At 46.2% G+C, this 25,729-nt stretch overlaps 1 protein-coding gene across 4 annotated transcripts in view; it reads right to left on the bottom strand.

Moving 5' to 3' along the window:
- LCTL (lactase like) overlaps nucleotides 1–25,729 on the bottom strand; it is a 239,428-nt gene that overhangs the window by 134,208 nt on the left and 79,491 nt on the right. For all 4 annotated transcript variants that reach the window (XM_069625015.1, XM_069625014.1, XM_069625016.1 and 1 more), the window contains 3 exons: nucleotides 22,128–22,182; nucleotides 20,917–21,078; nucleotides 13,069–13,343 (listed from right to left, as the gene is read on the bottom strand). In XM_069625015.1, coding sequence (XP_069481116.1) covers nucleotides 13,069–13,343; nucleotides 20,917–21,078; nucleotides 22,128–22,182 — 492 coding nt within the window. The remainder of the gene's footprint in view (nucleotides 1–13,068; nucleotides 13,344–20,916; nucleotides 21,079–22,127; nucleotides 22,183–25,729) is intronic.

The following is a 25,729-nucleotide window of genomic DNA, read 5'->3' as shown; positions in this document are numbered from 1 at the left end:
TACCCACATACAGAAAAGAAATACTAAAATGTGTAAGGTCATCGGCTGAAGTACCAAACCATGTGTGTGTATGTTGCCGCAGAACGTTTTACAAAAGGAACACAATAAATGTGTACATAGCATACAAAATAGAAAACAATGAAGACTCTAAATGGTTTGAATTAGCTTTGTACCTTTTAGCTGAAAGCAAATATGAAATAACTGAACACCTAATATGTTGCAGTTACTGTACTGCAAAATTAGACAACAGCCACACTCCTTCACGTACAATTACAAATAATTTGGAATTGTTTCCATTACCAAAAATCCTGCAACAGCTCAATTTGTATGAGAGCATAATAATTCAAACAGTTCACCCATTTCAAGCAATTATACACCTTCATCCAAAAACAGCAAAATTACCTTCCTCTGAATTGGTGAAAGGCATTTGTGGCAAAGTAGTTTACTTGTCATTAGATCTAACGGAAAATGTACACACTCTAGGAGTGGAACGTTCAATAGAGCATTCTTTAATAGTCTTGGTAAATGGAGTACCAACAAAGGACAAAAAAATGTGGCAACAATTAGTGGACTTACCCAAAGTTAGACAAGCATTACAATATCTGAAAGACAATAATGAGTACTATAAGGAAACAAATATTGATGAAAACTTAAGGCAAACAACTGAAATAATTCAAGAGCCATCAGAAACTGGACAATTCGAACTTCTGGATCCATCTACAGTATCAACTCTTTTAGGCCATTACACAATTTATCCATTGCATTCCAATGAAAGCATAGATGATGCACTAGAAACTTACCAAATGCGACAAACCAAAAGGTCACCAATGAGTATTTGGGAAAAAAGTATAGAAGCACGTGCTTTTCCACTGCTATTTCCTACTGGCAAAGGTGGAAGATATGATGATAGACCCACTCAGATTGGGGCATCAGAATACCGCTCATTACGAATGTATTCGCAAGATCCCAGCTTTAGACAAAATGTTGAATACATATTCCACCTACTCTATGAAAGTGAATTAGCAACACTATGTTATGGAGTTGCACACATTCTTAAATCTGGAACACACTTTTAAAATATGTCAGCTACGCAGTTAATACAAAAAGTACAAGAAAAAGATGAGGTGTTACAATCAAGTATAACAAATTTGTTTACAAACATGCATGGTACAAAGGAATATTGGTTCAGACGGTACGCTGACGTACGTTGCATGATCAGAAACCTTGGACCACCAACTTGGTTTGTTACGCTAAGTTGTGCAGAATATTCATGGGAAGATTTACATGAGTTCCTACGCATAGCAAACAGCAACAAAAACAACATAGATATATTAACACCTGGAGAACTTTGCTCTCTAGATCCAGTTAATGTCTCAAGATATTTCCATCATCGTTTCATTGCAATGCTACACTTTATTTGCAATAAAACTGTTCCTCCCCTTGGAGAAGTGCAACACTTCTTTTGGAGAAAAGAATATCAAGTGTGAGGAGCACCACATATTCACATGCTGTTATGGATCAAAGGTGCACCGAAATTTGGGCACAACAGTGATAGCACTGTTTTGCAGTTTATCCAAAAATATGTCACATGTGACATCCCTTCACAACAGACACATAGTGAGCTGCATGGGCAGATTTTACCATTTCAAAGACACAAATGTGGCAAATAATGTCGCTGCAAATACAAAAAGAAAGATAAATACTACACCAAATACCGCTTTGGTTTCCCTAGACCAGTTACAGAAACAGGTGAAGTAAACAACTTCATGTCTTCAGTTCAACATAGTGTTAAAGGTAAATCACCTAAAAACACGTATTACATAAAAAGAAGGGAAGAATCAACGTATATCAATGATTACAATGCAATCATTGCCCTTTTATGGAATGCAAACATAGATGTGCAGTACATTGCAGACAACTCAACTACTGTTGCACGATATGTTACAGCCTACTTAACAAAAGCAGAAAAAACAGAGCTTCAAGACCTCTGGGATGACCCAGTATCAGACAAAACATTATCACAGAAATGGTACAGCCTAGGCATACAAATGTTCTCTCATAGAGAATGTGGGGCCTATGAAGCGGCAGATCGTTTAACCAGCACTGCTTTGTATGGAAAATCAGACAACATAGTATGGCTCAGTCTTGGTCCTGCAAAATCTAGAAAAAGAGTACTAAAATCATATGAGGACATAGAAACAATTGCCAAAAATGATCCCAACAGCCAAGACATTCTTAAAAACAATTTACTGGACACATACTATCCGAACAGGAGTACCACTCTGGAAAGCATGTGTCTATACCACATAGCTCAAAACTTTGCATACAAAACTAATGTAAAACCCGATGAAAGCAAACGTAGTTATAGAGTGACCGATTGTGAAGGGAGCTTAGTGAAACTTAACAAACGAAGCTTAATTAATCATATCAAGTTGTCATTAAAAACTCCTCAACAGAAAGAACTATATTACATGTCTCTGTCACAACTTTTCAAACCATGGAGAAAAGAGGAAGACATACTAGATAATTATGAGTGTTATGAAGATGCTTTCAAAGCAAATGAAAGCACTCTAACCGATGTGAACCTTACGTAGTACAAATCAATGTTACACAATGAGCAACAACAGGAAGAAGAACTTCAGGCCCAACTAGATAAAGACTCTTCCGACAGTAGTCAACCTTCTGTAACAGGAAGTCAAGAACCACTAGGACAGCCAGTAATAGAAAATGAGGCTGAAGTAGCTATGGAAGAAGTAGAGAACACCATGTATCAGTATCAAGAAAATACAGAAGACTTAACTGAACAACAAGCAAAACTAACAATGATCAGCGCACCATTTTTGAAGACGTAACAAAACAAATTGTACATGGTGTACAACACGAAAATAAAGAATGTACCTGCCAAAATTACAAACCTATACTGCTGTACGTCAGTGGTAAAGCTGGATCAGGGAAAACATTCTTAATCAAAATCATCAGCAAGTTCCTTCAACAATTGACAAACAACAAACTGTCAGCTGTTGTAACAGCCCCCACAGGTTTAGCTGCCTACAACATAGGCGGTGTGACTTTACACCAATTACTACTGCTTCCAGTAGAGCATCAAAATAAATTAGACTACTACAAACTTTCTGCAGAATCTGCAATGGAATTACGTAGTATTGAAACAAATGAAAATGCTACTAATAGATGAAGTGAGAATGGTCTCCAACCTAATGTTGGCTTTGATTCATCTCAGATTTCAAGAAGTCTTAAAAATAATAACGAGGAACTCTTTGCAGGGAAACAAATTATCGTTTTCGGAGATCTTCTACAATTGACACCAGTGAAAGGTGAACCGATTTTTAAAACCTTAGGCCACAAACTCTGGCAGAAAGCTGTTGGTAGCATAGGTAATGTTAACCTTTGGCAACATTTCCAATAAAGAGAATTAACTGAGAACATGCGTCAATCTGCAGATCTCACTTATGCCAACATCTTAAAAAGTATTAGAGTTGGTGTATTATCGCAAGAAGCACAAGCTGTATTGAAAAACCAGCATATACGTGCACTTTATGGCGATAATGCATGTGCAACTGATGTTATGGAACAAATAGCGCACAAAAATGTCAATTGTATGGCCTTAATGCCAACTCTTGCAAGCTGTTTCAAATTCAATGAAACAATGTTAAAGAAAGAAATGCAAGCAATAATAGAAATTAGCGCCACAGACAAACTAGACGTACATGTTATGACAGTACCCATGTGTGAGCAAGCCACAACAAGACTAAATAGTTTAGAAAATTCAATCTCCAACCCAGCTGGGTTGGAAAAAATATTTAAATTATCATTAAAGTGTAGAGTAATGCTTAAATGTACCCTTAACGTAGAGCAAAGGCTAGTTAATGGAACACTGGGCACAGTTGTTGGCTTTCAATCATACCCACGTGATAGCAACATTCAGTTTGTAAATATTCGCTTTGATAAAGTTTCAGAAGTGAAAAGGATAGGGCACTCAATTGTTCGATTCCTTCTCTTCAAATACATGTATGTACGTAGAGAGCAATTTTCTCTAACTCTTGCATATGCAGTTACCATTCATAAATCCCAAGGTCTTACCCTAGAGAAAGCATTGATGGATATAGGAAACACAGCGTTTAAGGAAGGCATGAGCTACGTAGCATTATCACGCTTACGTACACTTGACAGTCTATTGCTAATAAACTTTGATTCAAGTAAAGTCAAAGCTGATATTCCTTGCATTCTAGAATGCAATAGATTGCGTTCACTGTACACCCTTCATCTGAAACAATACCCTGTTCCAGATAAAGTGAAACGTGGTAAAAGAAAATTAAATGAAACAGAAATGCAACAGACTGCAACAGCAAATTCCATAAAAAGAAAAGAAAAGAAGCTAAAGTTTCATCAATTGCCGCAAACATAGAAGAACCTATTAGGGAATGTAAACAAGGCACATCGGCAAAGAAGCAACAGAAAAACCAAATATCCACTCAGATACAGAACTTGCTGGCCCATTCAAATTTACAAATGAAAGTGGGGTAGTTTGCTATGCAAATGTAGCAATCAATGTTCTATTTCAATTGCCACCCATTATTAGCAATATTTACCTGCACAGTACAGACCAATTGTGTTTGCAAATGTTAGTGCTGCATAGAAACGCAACAGGCAATCCTGACAACACATACAGTGTTCATGGAGTAAGGCAACAATTGGACGACTGTGCTGGAACGGTGAGATTCACTATGAACTCACAAGAAGATCCACAATAATTTCTAATGTACATACTATTAGTATTGGAGAAAAAAAAGCATACCTGTAAATGAAATCTTCCAAATATTGTACATGTGGAAACATACATGCACTCTCTATAGCAAAGAGATACAGGAAGAAATCTCAAATGAGCGATTTGTGTATGTTTCCAACCAAATACTGAGAGCATTCCATTTCAGCAACTGGTACAAAATGCAAACCATGGCAGATTAGGTAGTATTTGCAATTCAGACAATCGCTCCACCTTACTGATACAATCACATAGTGCCTACATAATACTTATGCTTCTACGTTATAATGCAGATGGCACCAAAAACAACTGCAAACTGACTGGATTCACACACAGTCAAGTGTCACTTGGAAAGAAAACCTTTACAACAGTAGGAATAATCTACCATGCAGGAGCTACAACCAATGCAGGTCACTATACTGCATACATTAAAAAGTATTCTGGATGGTTTGAATGTAATGATAGCACCATTAGTCTAAAGCAGAGGTTGCCAGCTAACCTAACAAATGCGTATTTAGGGGGTAATCCATAGAATTCAGCGCACAAGTGGCGCACGCGGCTGGCGCACAGTGTGCGCATGCGAATCCCTGCGCCAGCCGCGTGTGCTAAAATCCATTTCCGCGCAGAGCGTATTCATGGATTCCAGCTACCAAAACCAGCCGTGGCGCACAGTGGCGCAGCGACCCTGCAGCAGCGCCAGTTACGCCCCCAAGAACGCCTCTCGCGCAGTGAAAAGCCATCAAAATCCCCAATCCAGCGCAAAGGGCTGCGCTAACCATGTACCAGCATGGCAAGCGGGCTACGTGTATCACTGGGGTGCGCGGGAAGTACCTCACGTCATTTCAGCTGGGTACGTGCATTTCAGTGGTGCGCGGGAAGTTCCACACGCGATTCCATCAGGGTACGTGTATCACAGGGGTGCAGGGGAAGTTCCACACGCGATTGGCCCCGTGCGAGCAGGGTAAGTGTATTTCAGGGGTGCGTGGGAAGTTCCACACACGATTTCAGCAGGGTACGTGTATTTCAGGGGTGCGCGGGAAGTTCCACACGCGATTGGCCCCGTGCGAGCAGGGTACGTGTATTACTGGGTTGCGCGGGAAGTTCCACACGCGCTTTCAGCAGGGTACGTGTATTTCAGGTGTGCGCGGGAAGTTCCACACGCGATTTCAGCAGGGTACGTGTATTTCAGGGGTGCGTGGGAAGTTCCACACGCGATTTCAGCAGGGTACGTGTATTTCAGGGGTGCGCGGGAAGTACAACACGCGATTGACCCCGTGCGAGCAGGGTACGTGTATTTCAGGGGTGAGCGGGAAGTTCCACACGTGATTCCATCAGGATACGTGTATTTCAGGGGTGCGCGGGAAGTTCCACACGCTATTGTCCCCGTGCGAGCAGGGTACGTGTATTACTGGGGTGCGCGGGAAGTTCCACACGCGATTTCAGCAGGGTACGTGTATTTCAGGGGTGCGCGGAAAGTTCCACACGCGATTTCAGCAGGGTACGTGTATTTCAGGTGTGCGCGGGAAGTTCCACACGCGATTTCAGCAGGGTACGTGTATTTCAGGGGTGCGCGGGAAGTTCCACACGCGATTCCATCAGGGTACGTGTATTTCAGGGGTGCGCGGGAAGTTCCACACGCGATTTCAGCAGGGTACGTGTATTTCAGGGGTGCGCGGGAAGTTCCACACGCAATTTCATCAGGGTACGTGTATTTCAGGGGTGCGCGGGAAGTTCCACACGCGATTTCAGCAGGGTACGTGTATTTTAGGGGTGCGCGGGAAGTTCCACACGCGATTCCATCAGGGTACGTGTATTTCAGGTGTGCGCGGGAAGTTCCACATGCGATTTCAGCAGGGTACGTGTATTTCAGGTGTGCGGGAAGTTCCACACGCGATTTCAGCAGGGTACGTGTATTTCAGGTGTGCGGGAAGTTCCACATGCGATTTCAGCAGGGTACGTGTATTTCAGGGGTGTGCGGGAAGTTCCACATGCGATTTCAGCAGGGTACGTGTATTTCAGGGGTTCTGGGGAGTACTACACGTGAATTGGCCGTGTGGGTCCTCCCAGGTGTTCGCGATACAACCTCCACAGCCCCTGCAGGCAGCCCACACCACGGGGGATTACCCTGCACCCCTGCTCATGTCCCGCAGGCAGCCCATCCACCATGGGCATGCCCCCCAGCCAAGCCACATGTCACCTTGCACTACTGATCAACAATGCATGTCTCCCAGCACCCCCACCACCCAGCAGTCAGGGGCACCCTCCACCAGGCCGCCACTCCTGTCTCCCTGCACCCCCTCCCCCCAGCAGTCAGGGGCACCCTCCACCAGGCCCCCACTCCTGTCTCCCTGCACCCCTACCCCCCAGCACTGTGGGGCACCCTCCACCAGGCCCCCACTCATGTCCAACGCATGTTCCCCTGCACCCCCACCCCTCAGCACTGTGGGGCACCTGCCAGCAGGCCCCCACTCATGTCCAACTCATGTTCCCCTGCACCCCCACCCCCCAGCATTGGCCAGCAGGCCCCCACTCATGTCCAACTCATGTTCCCCAGCCAACATGTCATCACAATCTAGATCCCTGATCCCTATGGTCAGCCTCCAAATGCAAAACACCCACCCGAGTATTGCATCCACCCACTTAGAAATGGCAATAACATGATAGAACACCAATTGCAAGTTTGGAAACAAACACATGTCCCTCACATACACCCAAAGGGTGTCAGTGAATCTCAAAACCCATATCATGATATGCATGAAACCAATGAGATGATACTACACATTGAAGTTTGATCAAAAAATATGTATTAAAGGAAACGTGAATTGAATCAAAAATAAACTAACAGAAATGGGAATGTAAAAAAATTAAAAAGAAGCATGTCCGTGAAAAAATGCAAAACCAAAAATCAGAATCCAAAGGAATGGTGTCCAAAGTCACAGTCCACAAAATAAAATCCAATGGGAAATTATAATTGAAAGCCATTGCTCCATGGATAAATTGTAAAAAGAAAAGAAAATCCAACAGTGAACTATGTACAGGTGAACAAGCCAGGGTCCATGATCCCAACAAAAGAAATGAAACCTATCTAACAACACTACCTAATAAAAAATAACTATATACAAAAATGTGGCCCATTGTCCAAAAGGTCCAAAGAAAATGCAAAAACAAAGGAAACCTAACACTAACTACATAACTATTTACATGGGCAGCGGGCTAGTCCAACGGCTCACTGGATGTTGTCATGGGCCAGGGCATCATCGAACTCCTGTTCAATGGCTTGGAGGCGGGCATGTTCCCTGGCCCCGAGGTCTCGCAGGGATAAAGCAGTGTCCAGCTCCAACTCCCTGCAAAGACCCTCGAGGCACTCAGCCCGCCTCCGCGCCCTCCGCATGGAGTTCTCCACCCTGACCATTGTGAGCCGTTCCTCCTCTGCCCACTGCCGCTCTGCACCTATCTACTGGCCCAACCGCTCCCACACGGAAGCCACTCCCATTCCAGGGTTCTCCTGCCCTCCGGCCGATGCCTGCACTCCTGATGTTGATGGCCCCGAGCCATGATGCCTCCCACGTCGAGCCTGCCGCTGCCTCCGACGCAACTGCCTGTGCCAGCACGACGGCATCCAGGCTGATGGAATCCACCGACGCCTTCGTGCACATGCCCTGCCCGATGGTGCCGCCACATCCTCCATCTGCTGGGGTCCAGTTGCTGGTGTGTCCACCCCTGCTGGACCTCCGACTCCCGACTGTGGCAGGGATGGGATCCCCACCGAGCCGGCTGCATTGGTCGGGGCAGGTCCACAGGGGGGCCTGGTGGCATCTAGGCCGGAAGACGGCATGGAGAACGACTGGTGCATAGTCTCCACAGAGGAGGAGAGGGTCGCCAGATTGGCCGACACATGTAGGAAACCCCGACCATGGCCGATCCCAACTGGGCCACGTCAGCACGGTGCTCTCCGTGATGACGTGCATGCTCCTCCCGGGAAGCACGCACCTCATCACGAATTGCACCTGTGCGCAACGCGACACCAATCAGGACCTTCTCCATACGGCCAGGGGTCCCTCGTCCGCAGGTGGAGGGGAGTCAGATGACATGGACATCCCCCCTACCTGCGGACGGGCCTGGGATGGGGCATCCCTGCTGGTGCATGGTGGTGCAGTCACAGTGTCAGGGACAGTGACATGCACAGGCCCCTCCACGGTGACCTGTGCTGCCTCCTGCCCCTGCCCCTGGACTGCAACACTTGCACCAGCAGGGATGCCCCCACCAGGCCCCATGTGCGCCACAGTAGCGGTCTCCTCCTCCTCTGTGGAAACCACCAACCTGGATGGCTCCACCCCGTCTTCCGCCATTGCAAGCCCATGTGGGGGCTCACCCACCCCTTCCGCTGCAGCCGTGGGGGCATCCCCGCCGCTTTGCTCCACAGAGCCGTCTCCGCCCTCTTCTTCACGTGGCGCTGTGTAGAGGGAGACATAGAACACAAGCATCAGGGTACTGTACAATGGTCCCCTAGACAGGAAGCAATAGCAGATGAGTGGCACTGTCAAAGATCACTTCCATCATGTCCCTCCACAACACATGGCTCAGTGCAGGTAAAACACATGCGGTAACAGGCATGGCGCATGCTATGGACATTAGCATACATATCCAAGGGATTCTTGAAACATACAATGTTGTTTTGGAACTCACATGCATCATGGGCCATGCCTATCACATGCACACACTTCACCCTAGTTTCATCCATCTGGCCTCGTACACCACAGACACAGTGGATACAAGGATGACTAGGCTGCATCAGTGAACCTGAACATTGCGACAGACATGTGTCATGCATCCCTGGCATTCACAAGTCACAGACACGCAGGTCAGACACACAGACATGGACAGCATACATGTACATGGCATCAGCACCCATCCCTCACCCCCACCCATGTCCAGGAACAGAGACTGGCATGCTTTCATGTGGCCATTCCGCATAGGGCAACCCATGTTGCATTTGAACACATGCACCAACCGTGTGGTTCACACATTACTGGTCTCACATGCATGACGTCCCTGCACACACACATGCATACATGGCCTATGTCACACATACAGGCAAGTATCAGACAACCAGCACACTGCGACATGCCCTGTCTCACACAGCAATGCTTGGCCACTTACCGCTCAACTCCAGACGGGTCTGCCTCTCAAGGATCTGGGCGTGGAGCGCTGGGCCTACGCGTTCCAGGACCCTCATCTGGATGGTACTCATGCGGCCCCGGCCCCCCTCCACGAGGCGCCGGGCCTTCAAGAGGGTCCTGGACCTGCAGTCATCCCAGCGCTTCTTGACATGTTGGTAGTCGCGGACTGCCACCCCCTCCGCGTTGATGGCAGTCACGATGTCCGTCCAGATCCGAGTGCGTCCTTCCTTGTTGGCGCGCTTACTTCCGAAAAGGGCATCATACTGCCCCAGGACTTGCTCCACCAGGACACCAACTTCGGTGGCAGTGAAGCTGGTGCCCCTCTGCCTCTCTGGCCGGGGGTTGCCAGTGGTGCCAGATGTTTCAGTGCCCGACATGGCAACCCCAGAGGCAGGAGTGGGTGGGCAGCTGGGTCCTGGGGCTGGGCTGTGGAGCGATGGTATACCAGTCGGGAGTCTTCTGTTCCAGCAGGGGTGGACACAGCAAATGGACCCCTGCAGATGGCTGATGTGCAGGCACCAAATGGCAGGGCACGGTGGCAGCAGGCAGGAAGGCAGGCAGGCAGCAGCAGATGGCTCGTGGGAGGCTGCTCGGGGCTCTGGGAGGCAGTAATTCGGCCTTTTGGGCAGGAGCGTGGTCTTCCGTGTGCTTATGCGTGGCCAGCTTGATACAGAGTGATTTGGCACGTGAAAATCTTGCACGTCTGCGTGTAAATCAAGGAAAGGCCCTTAGCGCGTAAGCACGTCAGCACGCATACGCGATTTCATTGGACCAAAGGCCCTTAGCGCATAAACGCGTCAGCACGCATACGCGATTTCATTGGACCAAAGGCCCTTAGTGCGTAAGCGCGTCTGTGACGTTTCACGCACGGGCGTTTCCCTGGCAGGGCTTGTAGATCCCACATGCCTTTACATTGCTCTGTACGTGCTTTTCGTGGGGTGCGGTGCGTGTGTTTTCCAGCCGTTGGGGTTCACACGCTATTACTTCACAGCGGGTGTTGGCTACGCGTCCTTCTACACGCAAGGCAGACGGTGAGTGCTAGCCTGCTCCCCCAGGCCCGATCGCGTGAAAAAATTCACGCGAACCCCTGTGATACACGTAGCCCGCTCCCCCAGGCCCGATCGCGTGAAAAACTTCACGCGAACCCCCGTAATACACGTAGCCTGCTCCCCCAGGCCCGATTGCGTGAAAAACTTCACGCGAACCCCGGTGATACACGTAGCCCGCTCCCCCAGGCCCGATCGCGTGAAAAACTCCACGCGAACCCCCGTGATACACGTAGCCCGCTCCCCCAGGCCCGATCGCGTGAAAAACTTCACACGAACCCCCGTGATACACGTAGCCCGCTCCCCCAGGCCCGATCCTTCACACGATCCCCCGTAATACACGTAGCCCGCTCCCCCAGGCCCGTATACACGTAGCCCGCTCCCCCAGGCCCGATCGCGTGAAAAACTTCACGCGAACCCCAGGCACAATAGCAGTATGGGACATTCATCATTGCTGTATACTGGCGCTTTTGTGATGCGCAGGGACGCTACCGCCTGCCTTCGTGTGGCGGACGTGTTTAGGCCTGTGCGTGTCTTTGGCCGTGCACAGCTTTGCCCTATTTGATTCCATGAATACGTGTGGTTTGCGTGCGTGTGGGCGTTCCGTCTGCTTCCCAGCAGTACATCCCAGTTACGCCCTTATTTTCGCGCATTGTTCCCCATTCCGCGCGTTACGCCCCGTGTTCCGCCCCCTTTTTGGTGTGTGCGCCGAGGTTATGCGCTTTCACTGTGCGCGTCGCGCATGCCGTTCGGGATGTTTCAGTGACGTGTGCGCCATGCACGGATTTGGCGCACATCCCGAGGAAAACACGCGCAGGGACTTCCATGAATCGCACGTGTGCGTGTGCGCCTGTTTTTTCGCGCTTGCGCCTGCTTGTGCATAGATTTTCAGTGCACGTTTGTTCCATGAATCAGCCCCTTAATGTTCTTGAAGCCAACATTTACAAAATAATGTGTACTTCAAGATTGTCAACAAATTATATGAAGGACTACAAACAGTTAGAATACGCCCACAGGTATCTAACTACCCAACAGGATGGAATAATGACACAAATAAATAAATATCACAGATCATTGGAAACAAATGCACAGGTAGAATATGCCTATGGGTATCTGTTGTTAAAAATCGGCAGGAAGGCAACAAAGAAAACATTAATGGGAAAGATGAAGGAAACAGGATGTAACAACGACACAAATGAATGAGTATCACAAATCTGAAGGAACAAATGCACAGTTAGAATATGCCTACAGGTTTCCAATCGGTTTCTTGTTCGTCGACTGAACAGGGAAGTATGACCGCGGAGCGAACATAGATATCACTAATTATTTCAGACCTACTTTTTCATAATTATAAAGAAACATACTGCACGTATGGTGACCAAATTTACAAAAGCACGCTTTCTGGACCAAGCCCCTGTACCTGCCGCAGATTTCATCAAAATCCATCCAGCGGTATCACCTGTAGCCGTGAGCAAAGTTTTTCCCCCATTCAGGCTATGGAAAAAAAAGACGTTTAGGGACCCCCCCTATAACTCCGCTCCCCCTGGACGAATTCTCACCAAACTTTAGAAATAAATTCAGAGTGTCCCATATACTTTATTTGCAAAGTTTGGTGAGGATTCGTCCAGGGGGAGCAGAGTTATAAGCTGCCAAAAAAGTGCTCTTCCTATGGAAACAGTCTCTCTCCCTCTCCCTCTCCCTCTCCCTCTCCCTCTCTCTCTCTCTCTCTCTCTCTCTCCCCCCACCCTCTCTCCTGCTCTCCCCCCCTCTCTCTCCTGCTCTCTCTCTCTCTCTCTCTCTCTCTTCCCCCCCTATCCTGGGTATAGAACACCTCTCACAAATACAGCAGAGTATCAAGGCTAGCACGTACTCATTCACTCACTATCTTTCTCAGTAGTCATGGTGCTGCCGAAAGCGTGTGATGGGCTAAAATATAATCTGGCCCTGCTAGCCTTTGAATGGAATCTACATTCTCATGCTTTTCCTACACACACAGCCACACCCAAAGCGATTGAGAATATCCTTACTCATGCATGCTGCAAGAGGACTGGATGAGAAGTACCTTCACAAAGTTGAGCAAGCGACGGAACCCCCATGGCACGGAATATAACCACTTGGATTCAGGGTCGGGCCAACTGGGATCCACAAGCTCAAGCAGATCACGGTCAGTGAAGTAGGTAGGCCCTTGGGTCGCAGGGTAGTTCCTCTTCGTGATGTAGCGCGTCGTGAAGTGTCCCAAGCCCAGGAAGTCACATGTGCCCTTGATATAGCTTTTCTCTTGTGATGAGAAGGTAGGTAGCCTCGATACAGCTAGACCCTGCTGGGCACTTTTTCTACCTGTGGACGCAAAAACAAGCACGTTACCAGATCTTTGATTAGGAAACCAAAGAAACGGATCAAATCTGAATGAATACAATCGAACAATAAGGCTTTCAACATTGTTCCAGGCTGTAGAATTGTCTATAAGGCAACAAGCCTTTGGATGGGAGCCAGGTTTTTTGAAGTAGTTTAGAAAGACTGAGTGACGTGTGACTGAGAATGCAGAGGAATATAGTTCATTCTGAGCAAGTGGAGTTGCCAAGACACCTGCCTGAGGGATTGTCACTCAAGCTGGTGGTCTACAATGCTTTCATACAGGCCTTGCAGAGCAATTGGTAAGAAAGGAGTGCATATGCACAATTTTTCTTAGGGCGTATTCAGTAGAGGGAGTAGAAAAAAACAAGCTGTGGCTGCGTAACGCCAGAAACATGACCTGGGAGGTACAGTTTAGGCTTAATTCTGCCAGACAAAAGTCATGTCCTTGGAGTACTGAAATGTTCAGCTGTCTAATGGGAGGACAGATCGTAATGGTCACCACCTGGTGAGGGTTCTTGTGGCTATCATATCATGGGACCTCATTGTGGCTAAACTATGTGACAAGACTGAAGGGAAAAAGGATGGGTTTGTGTAGACAGGGAGATCAGTGGCAACAAGGCGACATTGAAGCAGATGGGATGCAAAGAGCAGTCCTATGTTGAATTGAGTGACAAAGCAAGCAAGGCCATGATACATGTATACGTTTTACAGTTCCATCTGAAAGGTAATTCATGAAATATTCCAATTCATCATGTGTTATTTCATGTTATAAAGCTCTAGCTTTTACACTGCTCTAAATCTCCATGGTGGTGGGCTCAGAACACCTCGGCTTGTCTGAAATGGGATATTGTGTCTGCCCCAAGGTCCCCATATCCCATCTGTGAAAGAAAGAGGACATTTAGAGGGGCAGGGAGGGCTGAGAGTTATGGGAAGGGAAGAGCATCCAGGTGGCGAGTGTTGGGAACATGTGTTGGTCCTATTACTCAAAGGCCCTTTTACGTACAGGCCCTGTGTAAATGTTGTAGCATTATAATTGTGATGTATTTTCAGTATCAACAATAAGCATGAATGCAAATCCTCTTGACTATTCCCAAGTAGAAATGGTGCATTAGGATGTGTAGGAACATTCTTTCCCTGAAAAAGCAACTCACGTATGGGCCAATCGGAAAACTATGGGCCTCATTCCGAGTTTGGCAGTAGCCATGGCGCTATTTGCGCCATGGCTGCCTCCAAAACCGGGTCCGACCTGGTTCAATGGGGAGAAATAAAGTTGGTACCCTTCAGTGCGCTCCTTGGGAAGAATTACTCAATCACTTGGTTATGTTAATTCCAATTTGTTTATTCAGTATAGGTTCTGGATACTCCATACACTTAAAGTTTCAATAAACAAACTTTGTCTCCCAAATTGTCTCCCAACACGTGTTTCCCCATGACTTTAGCCACGGTTCCTCAGGGGAGATTCCTTGTCATGTTTCTCATAATTCTGATTCAGTATTGATTGGTATTCAATTTTCTCTCTCATCGGCTCTCTATTTGTCTTCCTTTTGTTCTTTTTCCCTTTTTTTCCCTTTTTTTTTCCTTTTTTTTCTTTTTTTCTTTTTTTCCCGGGAACCACGGATGCACAGAGGCAATCGTACCGAGAGAAAGGAACATCTTTGAATCCACAAGAATCTACACACAAGGGAAAAAAAGAAAAAAAGAAAAAAAAGGAAAAAAAAGGGAAAAAAAAGGGAAAAAGAACAAAAGGAAGACAAATAGAGAGCCGATGAGAGAGAAAATTGAATACCAATCAATATTGAATCAGAATTATGAGAAACATGACAAGGAATCTCCCCTGAGGAACCGTGGCTAAAGTCATGGGGAAACACGTGTTGGGAGACAATTTGGGAGACAAAGTTTGTTTATTGAAACTTTAAGTGTATGGAGTATCCAGAACCTATACTGAATAAACAAATTGGAATTAACATAACCAAGTGATTGAGTAATTCTTCCCAAGGAGCGCACTAAAGGGTACCAACTTTATTTCTCGGAATTGTACATATATTGCTGCAGCCACAATACAGGCACCCCTGGTGCAGACCCTTGGCCATCTGAGAAAGGAACCAGAGAGGCACAAAGGCTTCGCTCTAGATAGGAACTCAAGCCGACATTGGCTGCAACATCTGTTTTTTTCAAAAATACTGGTTCAATGGGGACTTACCGGTCCATTCCGAGCCTGGAGGGACCGGTAAATCCCCATTGAAAAAGGCAATCCCCATTCCCATTTGAGCCCCCGTAGGGCTCAATGGGAAGGGGGAAGTAGCTAATAACAGTACTGCAATTTGCGGTACTGTTATTGGCTCTGATTTCCCTTAGCGGGTCCCGTACTTAATGCCTGGTAAAACCAGGCGTTAAGGAAGGGACCCGCTAAGGGAACTCCTAGTAGGGCGCAAAGGGATTACTGGCACCGATGTCCTTAACGGTGCACGGTATCCCTTTGCGCCCTACTCGGAATGAGGCCCTATGTGTTCTATGGAAACACTGCATGTAGTGCAGACACATATTTGTGCCGCACAGATGAATCTATGCCCGAGACAGAGTGCCAGCACCACACTGGAGAAAAATAAAGGCAATTACTGATCATATGCCATTTCCAGATCCTCTGTCAGTAATAAAGTGTCCATCAATTAACTCATGCCATTTAATAGCCTTATCTGCAGTCCCATGTTTATAAAATGGCAGGCACTTCATCATGCTCAGCCCACACATGTACCTTCTGTACCCCAGTATCACAAGCCAAACACCAAGGATTCCTGATTGATTCCCACATTAGCATGTGCTGTTAAATGAATCCAAAAGCGTCCAACTGCACCTATTAGGAAAATCAAGTTGATCTTCCAGGGGAGGTTCTACAATAATGTGAAATACAAGGATCTGCCTAGGAAGACAAAACTAGAGGAACACCTGAGGTGCAATTGTAGTCCTAAAAAGAATGCCTGGCCTCTTTGTAAGGTAGGGCACATCCAAATGCAATTTTTCTTAGGGCAGCATATATTTGTGCACCAGTCCTGCATTCCTCCTGCCTATTGGTTTTTGCTCAGCGGTGCATGGCCTAGTAGTTTCCTTAATAGACTCTGGCATCACAAAACTTGCTGGTCAACCAACGTCCATGGTACATCAACTAAACGCATTTCAGAACTTGGTTGTGCCCCTCAAAGCCAGTTCATTATTCTTCAACCACTTTACCACAATGTTAAACAACCTCCTTGGTTTCTGAAGGAAACAAGACTCAAATTTAATTGTGCATTCCTAAACTTCAATGCTCTCATTTTCACAATGCTACTTAGCCACTGGACTTGCTCAATATCTCCAGCGGCTCAATAGGCAGTGTGAGGGCATCTTGGAGACACAGAAAACAGATTCAAAATTCAAAGTAAGCACTTTTATTAACTTAAGTGTCAGGATGGAAAACAGCCTATCGTACCCTATACTATGGTGGGATTTCCCTACCAAACCAAAACTAAGGGAAGTCAAAGTCCACAAGTTCAACTTAGGAATCTGTCTGTGTCAAAAACCTATACTTGCCCTGACAACAAATCTTATACGACGTGCTGGGATGTCAGCAACCAACAAAATAGTGTCAGCATACACTTCTGAGCTTGGTTCAGCTCGCAGCTTTATTTCAGCTCCCTTCCCCAAGTATAAAAGCTGCGCTTACAAAAGTCTTAGGATTGCCGTATGTTACAAAGTAATATAGGATTGACCAATTCTCAGGGTTCCATTCCCCAAAGTCCAAAACACAAAATATCCTGAGACTCTGCTCTCAAGACAATAAAGTTTTCCAATCTCAGGGATCCCTTCCCCAAGACACAATTTCATTGATGTAATTGTTGATTTATAGAGGTGAAGTGCTTTAAAGCGCCTCAAGGTGGGAAAGGAACAGGGAATACATAGACATTCTTAGGCCCTGAAATTTCCGAATGATCTTGCAAAAATAACTAGCAAACTTTGGCCTAACTGCCTTACTACAAATGCAGTGTAAGACAAGGAAGGAGCGCAGGGGGAGGAGAGGGAGAAGAACATACAGTCATTAAGCTACCGCACTCGGCCAACAACGCTTCAATAGTGCAAGTGCGTGACTGATGATAAGGCGATAAGGGGTGGAGAAGGACATACAGAAACAAAAAAAACACTGTACTAAGCTTGACGGACCAGGTCCAGTGCATACTAGGTAGCGTAAGTGCCAGACATGGAGTGAAAGGGAGGGGGAAGGGAACAAGTTTGCCCAGTCAAGGTCGTGGGTTAAGTGCCGGGAAGTTACTATTCTCAAGGAATGAGTAAGGAAGTGCAGAAAGTGGTGGGTGGATTTCAGAGGCCTGGGGCAAGTGTGAGGACTGGCAGGGGAGCCTGAGACCTGTGTGTCTCTGGAGGTGCAGCAGGCGACCAGTCAGAAAATGCAGCTGAGTTAGGGAGAGAGGGAGGGCAGTAGACAGGAATAGGGAGGGGGTTAGCAAGGGAGAGGTGGAGAGAAGGAGGAAGAGAAAAGGAAGGTCTTGAGGAGTTTTGGGTAACAAGGTGATCAGGCTGAAGACGGAGAGAGGCAGGGAGGCAGTTCCAAGGGGAAGCTCCTGCAGAGGAAAGAGATCTACCCTCAAATCTCTGTTTGAGAATTGGCTCACTCGGAGAGAGTTGGAGGAGGACGAGCAGAGGGCTCTAGAAGGAGAGAATTTGGGGAGAGAGAGTTGAAGATAGTGCGGGCCCTGGCCACATAAAGCCTTGTGGACTATGCAGAGGGTCTTGAACTTGATCCTTGCAGCCACAGGGACCCAGTGGAGGGATTTCAGTGCCGGAGAGATGAAGTCCCTGGGCTTGAGGCCAAGGATAAATCTTGCAGTTCTGTTCTGGATGATTTGTAGAGGTCTGAGAGTTGATCTAGGAAGATTGAGAAAGAGACTGTTGCAATAGTCCAGTCTAGAAAGAACCAGGGCTCTAGAGCCAGTAAGCCTCTGTAGGAAGGTGAAACAATGTTGAATACCTCTGAGGAGGTGCAGCTGGTATATAGATTTTTTAGAGATGTCTGAGATGTGAGAGGAGAAGGAGAGAGTGGAATCAAAAATATGTGTTAATATGATGTTGTTTCACAATTTTCTGAATGTTCTGGGCCTCATTCGGACCCTCTGTATATAACTGGTCGTTGCACCACAAAATGTTTTGGTTGAAAATGGCAATTCAGTTATAATCCTCTTTTAAAGTTCACTTCCCAAACTTCCATTCACTTTGGAGAATAAGGCATATTGGGTTTGCCGGCCTTGTTAAAGTTGCATTCACTTTATACTTCATTGGTTTCTTGGCATTAACACTTAATTGTTCTGGAAAAATATTATATATGAAAGTTGTTTGCGTTGTAAGCTTCATTCACTTTATGACTTGGCACACAGTGTATTTAGTTATATGGAAAAAGCTTCATTTCTTTTATTTTCATCATAAGTGATGTTTTTCCTTCAGTGCGGTATTCAGTATTGTGCAAATTCATTGATTAAACATTGTTTTCCATTGGGCATTCAAGAATGTTTAAAGACTTTAAGGTAAGTAACTTTGTTATCACTTTCAATTCGTTTTGCGTTGTAATCTGTCTTTGCAATGTTTGTTTGTTTGTTTGTTCGTTTATTTATTTGTATTGCGCACCAGACCCTTAGGTATCATGTGTCTTTAAATATGCCCAGCGTTTGAAGACTTTAACGAACATGCTTTCGTCTGCATGCAACTACTTCGTAACAAAGTATTCATGCTAATTCTCAAATTAACAAATCTTATTGTTTGCAGGTTTACAAGGATTACACTCAGAGACCTTCGCTAACGTGCCACCATTCAAGCGACCACTCTGTTACAAAATATCTTCGCGTGTATATTCAACCACTCGCATACCGGGTTTCTGTTTGTATAGAAACTCACCGGCTGCTTTGATAAGAGTTCCTGCAGCACAGATCTCCCAGCCTTCTGGCCTATGCTTCAGGGGTTCACCTCCTGACCCTCAGGCCCTCCTGGACCGGCTTCTGGCCCCAGGAGAACAAGCACCTTGAGCAATACTAAAAGGGGCAGGCTTACAGCACAGCTCCCCTTTCTCGCTTGCTTTGGTTCCAAAGAGCCCCAGCTCCCGGGCCGCTCTTCCCTGAACCATAGGTGCACTCCATACGGACAGCTCCTCACAGTTCTTCTTGGCCTATCTGCTGCTGCACTTTCATCGCCACTGGTCCTCTCTCCACTCCCTCTTGGTGGGGCTTTTTATACAGCTGGAGCCCTTTAACAGGCTGCAGGTGTGAGTTCACGATTAGCCCTGCCTCATCCCTCATTAAGGGGACATGCCTGTCCTCTACTGCTCTCAGCAGGCCTCTTCTTCATCCCAGTACCTAAGTGGTGAAAGTAACTAGTCTTCACTGCTCCCGGTTGTTTCTTCCTTCGTCTCAGTACTTTTTGAAGTCATGCATGAAGAATTTAAGGGAGTTGGTTTATAATACCCCACGAAGAAGGGTGAAGGGTTGGTTTGTTCATTATGAGGAAAAGGGGATACCATGTCTCTTTAAATGGGCATCCCACTGCCAGTTCCCACTGACTCTCCACCCAGGTGATCCTCCCTCGCTTGTCCGCCCCCAGGGCTCAGGATCCATGAGCGTTGGTCTTTCCCTGGCCACCTGTACAGAGTATCCATGGCAACTAGGATTAAGGATACCCTCAGGTTTCTCAGAGCAGAAGAAACCAAACCCTCAGAAGAGGAGAAATTACCTTAACCAGAAAGCTCTCCATTTGAAACACTATGCTTTGCAAACTATGATAAACCCACTCTTATCGGCTTAGGAAAGACATTGGAAACCTGTCTATTCCACCTCTTCCTCATCTTAGAAAACATTCACCTATCTCTCTTTCGACAGGTAGGTATCTTCCTTTTCTCTTCATGTCTTCCCACTCTTTACTATCTGAGGCAGGCTTTGTTGTCCCTTTATGTACATTCATCCATACAACACCAGATGGTGCAGTCACCCAATTGCAAAACAATTCTAATCTTGGTTGAGAGTAAAACATTATATATATATATATATATTGATATTGATTTATGAAAGAGGAGACTCGATAGCAGCAACGCAGATTTTTGGGTTGCCTAGGGTGAACCATTCAGTGATATTCTGGTGATTTACTTGCTGTTGATGAATAATGCATCATTATATTTTGAAATTACATTAATATTCATATAATTTTCCAAATAATGTAAGGCTACCCAAATGGGGTCGGATATTCATTTCATGGAGTAGATTGCCTCTAGAATACCATTTAGTTTCTTTCCTCTGGGGATATCACGTTAGGCTCTTACTAATATGTACATTTTACAAATAAAATTCTAAATCACATTGGTCAAGAACTAGCATAAAAGTGCTAGATTCTTTTCAATCAGTCATTAGTGCTATAAAAGAAACCTCACTTACTCACTTAATAGTCAGTAAACGTCTATGATTTTCATGTAAAGCCTGTTCAATCAGGCATTGCTTTGGCCTCCCGCAGCTGGAGGTCTTAATGATACACTCACCCACATAATCCTTCATTACTTCAGGGTAGTCGCCGTTATATAGGGTGTTTGCGAACCAGCCCAGATAGAATTGCATGTATCTCTCGGCGGCTTCAATGTCCTTCTGACTATTCATGTCCACAGGCTCTCCCCAGTCACTGGTCAACGAAATCCCCACCATTCCTGCAAGCAAATAACAGGTGGTGGCATTAGTCGAAGATACATAAAAGTGGCACAGGGATTGCATTTGCAAGGATGGACATCTTGGTCAGTGGCAATAACTGACTACAAGGACACGTTGATTTAGTTAGCGGTATATAAAGGGAATCAGGACTTGGTCTGTTTGGTCAGTAATTAAAAAAGGCCAGTGTGGGATGACTGGATAACATCTAGTAAGGCTTAGTTCCTTTGGTCAGTTATGGATATCTGGGAAACAGCCAGTATAGCCTGGCCCCTGTTGGTCACTGATGAGGAAAGGCCACTTGGTTGGACAATCAGTAATGCCTGGAGATCCTTGTTCTAGGGTGCGTCACAATCAATTAATCCTGGCCACCTATTGGCCAGTAGTCGATAACAGCCATGTAAGGAAAGTGCCTGTTCACTTGTTCGTAACAGAGAGCAAAACCAGGTCCCATTTTGTTTAATGTTTGATTAAAGACAGTAAGGCTGGGACTTAGTGGTCAATGGCTGATGATAGCAAACAAAACCTGGGTGGTTAATATACTGACAGCAGCCAAAAAGGTTGGTTAATGGTAAATAACTGCCAATAAAGCCTGCCCCTTGTGTGTTACTTTTGGATAATATCCAGTAAGACATGGTCCCTGTTTGTTAGTGATGGATTAAAAACTAGGAGATATAGCCTCTTTTGACCCCTCGATAATAACAGCCAACCAAACCACCTGACCTTCTTTCGCCAGTTTGTTGATAGCCTGTAAAACTTGGCTTTGTTGGCCCATGATGGCCAATGGCAAGGAAGGAATGTCCCCTTTGGCCAGTCATGATTTACAGTCAATAAGGTCTGGTCTATTTAAATTTCATAAAAGCAATTTATGTAACCAGCATTGACAAAAAGAACCATTCCTCATTGGCTGTACATAACCACAGGCCATGAAGGTCATGCCTTGCTGGATGGCCAATGGTTTGTTGAAGCTATTATGGTCTCTGCCCTTTGCTCAACGGTACATAACAAAAAATAATGTATTACCCGGCAACCCCTCTTCCTCCCATCTTACCTCTCTGCTTGCTGCGCCATTGCTTGTTGTAAGTGTGCCAGACCTTTGCATGAGCCTAAAAATAAAAATCAGATAATGGTAACTAAAAACATTGAAAACTCAGCAAGATTACCTTCTATGGCTGGATCACGGCAGAGAAATAAATGTGATTTCTCATTTAGGGTGTTTTTTTTGGGCCATCCTGGGATATAGCTGACCTGACTGCTTAGGCTATGTGGTCCATCCTTCACTGTTGATGTTCCCCTGCAAGGTTTCTTTCATCTACTTATGGTTATGGGGCCAGCCCTTGGCTTTCAGTAACGCTGCAGATTGCAGGGCTCCTGGATACCACAAGGCACCAGTGTGGCTTAGCTAATTTATTTTTAGGCGTGTCAAGGCTCCTACCGCTGAACCTCCTGATGTACTGACTGGGGAAAGAAAATGCTGTTATACTTGTCCTCCCAGAAACCTGTTGCTTATGGAAAGGGGGCTAGACCACAGCCCTCCTCTGCGTTCATTTATTTGGGAAGACGAGAGCAAGGGGTAATGATTGGTGTGATTGAAGCTGTTGTATCCTGAACTGATTACGAAAGACCACAACTATACACAGACTTGGAATATCACTGACTGCTCTGAAAACTCCTGCCTCAATCACCCACTTAAATGCTGAGCTGGGGCCTTTATAATTGGGCCGCTACGTCGTGCACCATGAGGCATACACTCTGAGTGCATGAGTACAGATTTGCGGCCTCTAGCTCTGGTGGCAGCTGGGAGGGCCAAACAGGCGAGGTGACCTCATGCATAATAGAAGGACCTGTGTGCAGATAATGTAGGATACATTCCGCTGTCTGGATAATGCTCTCCCTGTGATCCTGGGCTTCTAACTTGCCCTCAGCCTTTCATACCTTTCATGCTCACCCCCTAGGTTTTTTTCAAACCTCACCTTCTCATTTCCCATTCACTCTCTCTCACCCCACTTCCTCTCTGCTGTTCCCCTCTGGGTTCTGAAATAGCCTACTGATAGATGAAAGCACCATTAAAGCACAGGCATAATAGCGAACTGTCTACTTTCCTCGTTTGCTCACTCCATCTTTTCTGCTTCCCCTGCTTCAATTCCATCTCCCCTCTTCATTATCAGCAACTTTGAAATGGCCTCAGAACAGTGTAATGTTAGGGTGCAGAAGAGGACTCGACACAAAAGTAGCATGTTTGGGCCTAAAGAATTTTATTAAAGAATAAAGCAAGATAATCCCTATCTTTCCCAATTCCTAAGAGGGGTTTCCCTGCCTCAATTAAAGGTCTAAGGTGACTGTCAGGATGTCCGTTAACGTAAAAGTGTCCACCGTCGTTGTGTCAAGAAAACCTTACGCCTGTCCCTTACACTCGAAACTAAAGAATAAAGCAGTACTGTTCTGGTCACAGGAAAATGCCTCTCTTCTCCTGGGTTATGGTGAAGGTTTCACACAATGCTTCCTTGGTGGACAAGGTGAATGCCTCCCTTCTCCTGACATTCAGTCTCAGATAGCCTGGGGTAATCACTCTCTTCCCCACGTCACAAAGTTCCAAACAATATTTAATTCATGGGCCAGGAGAATATCTCCCTTCTCCTGGCGGTCAGTCTCAAATAGGCCAGGGGACTGACTCCCTTCCCCAGGCCACAACGTTCTAAACAATACTTTCTCAGTGGGCCAGCAGAATACCTCCCTTCTCCTGACATTCAGTCTCAGTCTCAAATAGCCTGGGATATGGCTCCCTTCTCCAGGCCTATTGGGCCTTCCTCCCAGTCCGAGTTACCAGGAGAATGACACCCTTCTCTTGGTAATCATAAAACAGTCTCTTAACCAGGGGCAATTACTCCCTTCCCCCGGTCTTCTCTTTAAGTTTCCCACCTACAACACCCAATTCTTAGTGTTATGAGGGTCTGCGACCCTGGCTTCTCTACTTCTTTGACTGGGCCCATTTGGTTCACTTTCCTGTCAAGTACTGTCACGAGGAAGATGACTCGTATCACTTTCTTGGTTTGGGTCCTCGGCCCTGGTTTCACTTCTTCTTTGATTTCGACCACTTGGTTCACTTCCCTGCCAAATACTGCCATGAGGAAGATGACTTGTATCACTCTGTTGGTTTGGGTCCTGTGAGACAGGAATTGTATAAAGAGATACACAGACTCTAAGGTTCCAGGGTTGGTGTAATGCCTAACTGGGCCTACCTCTAAAGCGATGGTTCCTTTAACTGATGTTTCTAAGGGCTGTCGATGTTTGAAGGTCCAAAACAATAATCAATCTGTGTCCAAAACTATGCTTGCACTCTTTACAAAAATGTGTTAGGAAGTCTTTAAAAAGGTCTTTAAAAAAGGAAAATAATAGTGGTTCAAAGAAAAGGAAATGTAAACTACAGCTGATTTCAGATAGTCTAACCAATGGGTGTAGTTCTGCCAGTGCAAGATAGTTCAATTCAAAAGGGGAGTCCTTAGAACCTTCCATGCAGGGCTCTTGCAGCAAATCAACAAAGTTCACAATATACTTAGGTCTCTTGGGGTTCCCTTCCCCAAGCTCAGACTCTTCCAGTTCCAAACAAAGAAAATACACATTTCTGGTCAGGCCTCTCAGGGTTTCCTTCCCCGAGTGTAGGCTTCTCTTTACACAGTTCAACAATGGGGCTCATTACGATTCCAGCGGTAACCGTGCCAGTACTAACGGCAGGTTGCAGCCGGTCCCATAATGAGTCACAGGCGCCCTGGCTTCTCTTCTTCTTCGACTGGGCCAACTTGGTTCACTTCCCTGCTAAGTACTGCCACAAGGAAGATGACTCATATCACTCTCTTGGTTTGGATACCAGACCCTGGTTTCTATCTTAGTTGGTTTATCCCCACCACTGTTGTGAGGGACTCTCCCTCTCAAGATCTCTTTACTGTACTTGGGGTCCTCGACCATTTCCTAGTGATCATCAGGCTTTGTTTAACTCTTGAAATGAGGAGGAGAAGGTTTGTAGGCTTTCTTCCCCTGCCGTGCAACCCAAGCATTATGGTTCCAAAGGGGCCTAGGGACAACTGCATGCACCCTCTTGGAAAGCCGTCCAGTGTTCCCTCTGGGTCACCTGTGACGCCTGTTACCTTGTTGAGGGATTCAACACATCGACAGGCCTTCCTGGGATAGTGAGCATCCCGTTCGTCTTCTCAGGCGTCTTGCCTTTCTTCTGGCTGTGCGACGGAATTCGTGGCTGTCTTCTGCTTTCCTTTGTCCTCTTCTCGATGCTGATGGGCACCGGTCTGCTCCTGCAGCCCTCCCGATGGTCGGACGCAGCATCCTTGGAGTTCTCCCTCTCCAGATCATTGTCGCAAGTTCGTATCTCCCGCGTTCGGTGCACACCTGCCGTCCTCAGCAACTGCCCTAGACACAGTGCTCAGTCCACTGTCAATTTTTATATAAAGTGGCCAGCAGTGTCTGGGTCCATTGTATAAGTCCTTTGTCTCTTTCACAGGTTTTGTCTTCATTGTTCCGCAGGGCCAACTCGTCCCAGTACGTGGATTACCTACATATCTGATGTTCTTCTTCATCTCAGTACTTTCTAGAGCCTTGAGGTAGTCTGCCTTATAACAGTAAATAGGTCTACTGTCTACAAAG

The sequence above is a fragment of the Ambystoma mexicanum genome, chromosome 11 (assembly GCF_040938575.1).
Source record: "Ambystoma mexicanum isolate Mex_15411 chromosome 11, UKY_AmexF1_1, whole genome shotgun sequence".
NCBI lineage: Eukaryota > Metazoa > Chordata > Amphibia > Caudata > Ambystomatidae > Ambystoma > Ambystoma mexicanum.
This window is presented reverse-complemented; position numbering and strand designations above follow the sequence as displayed.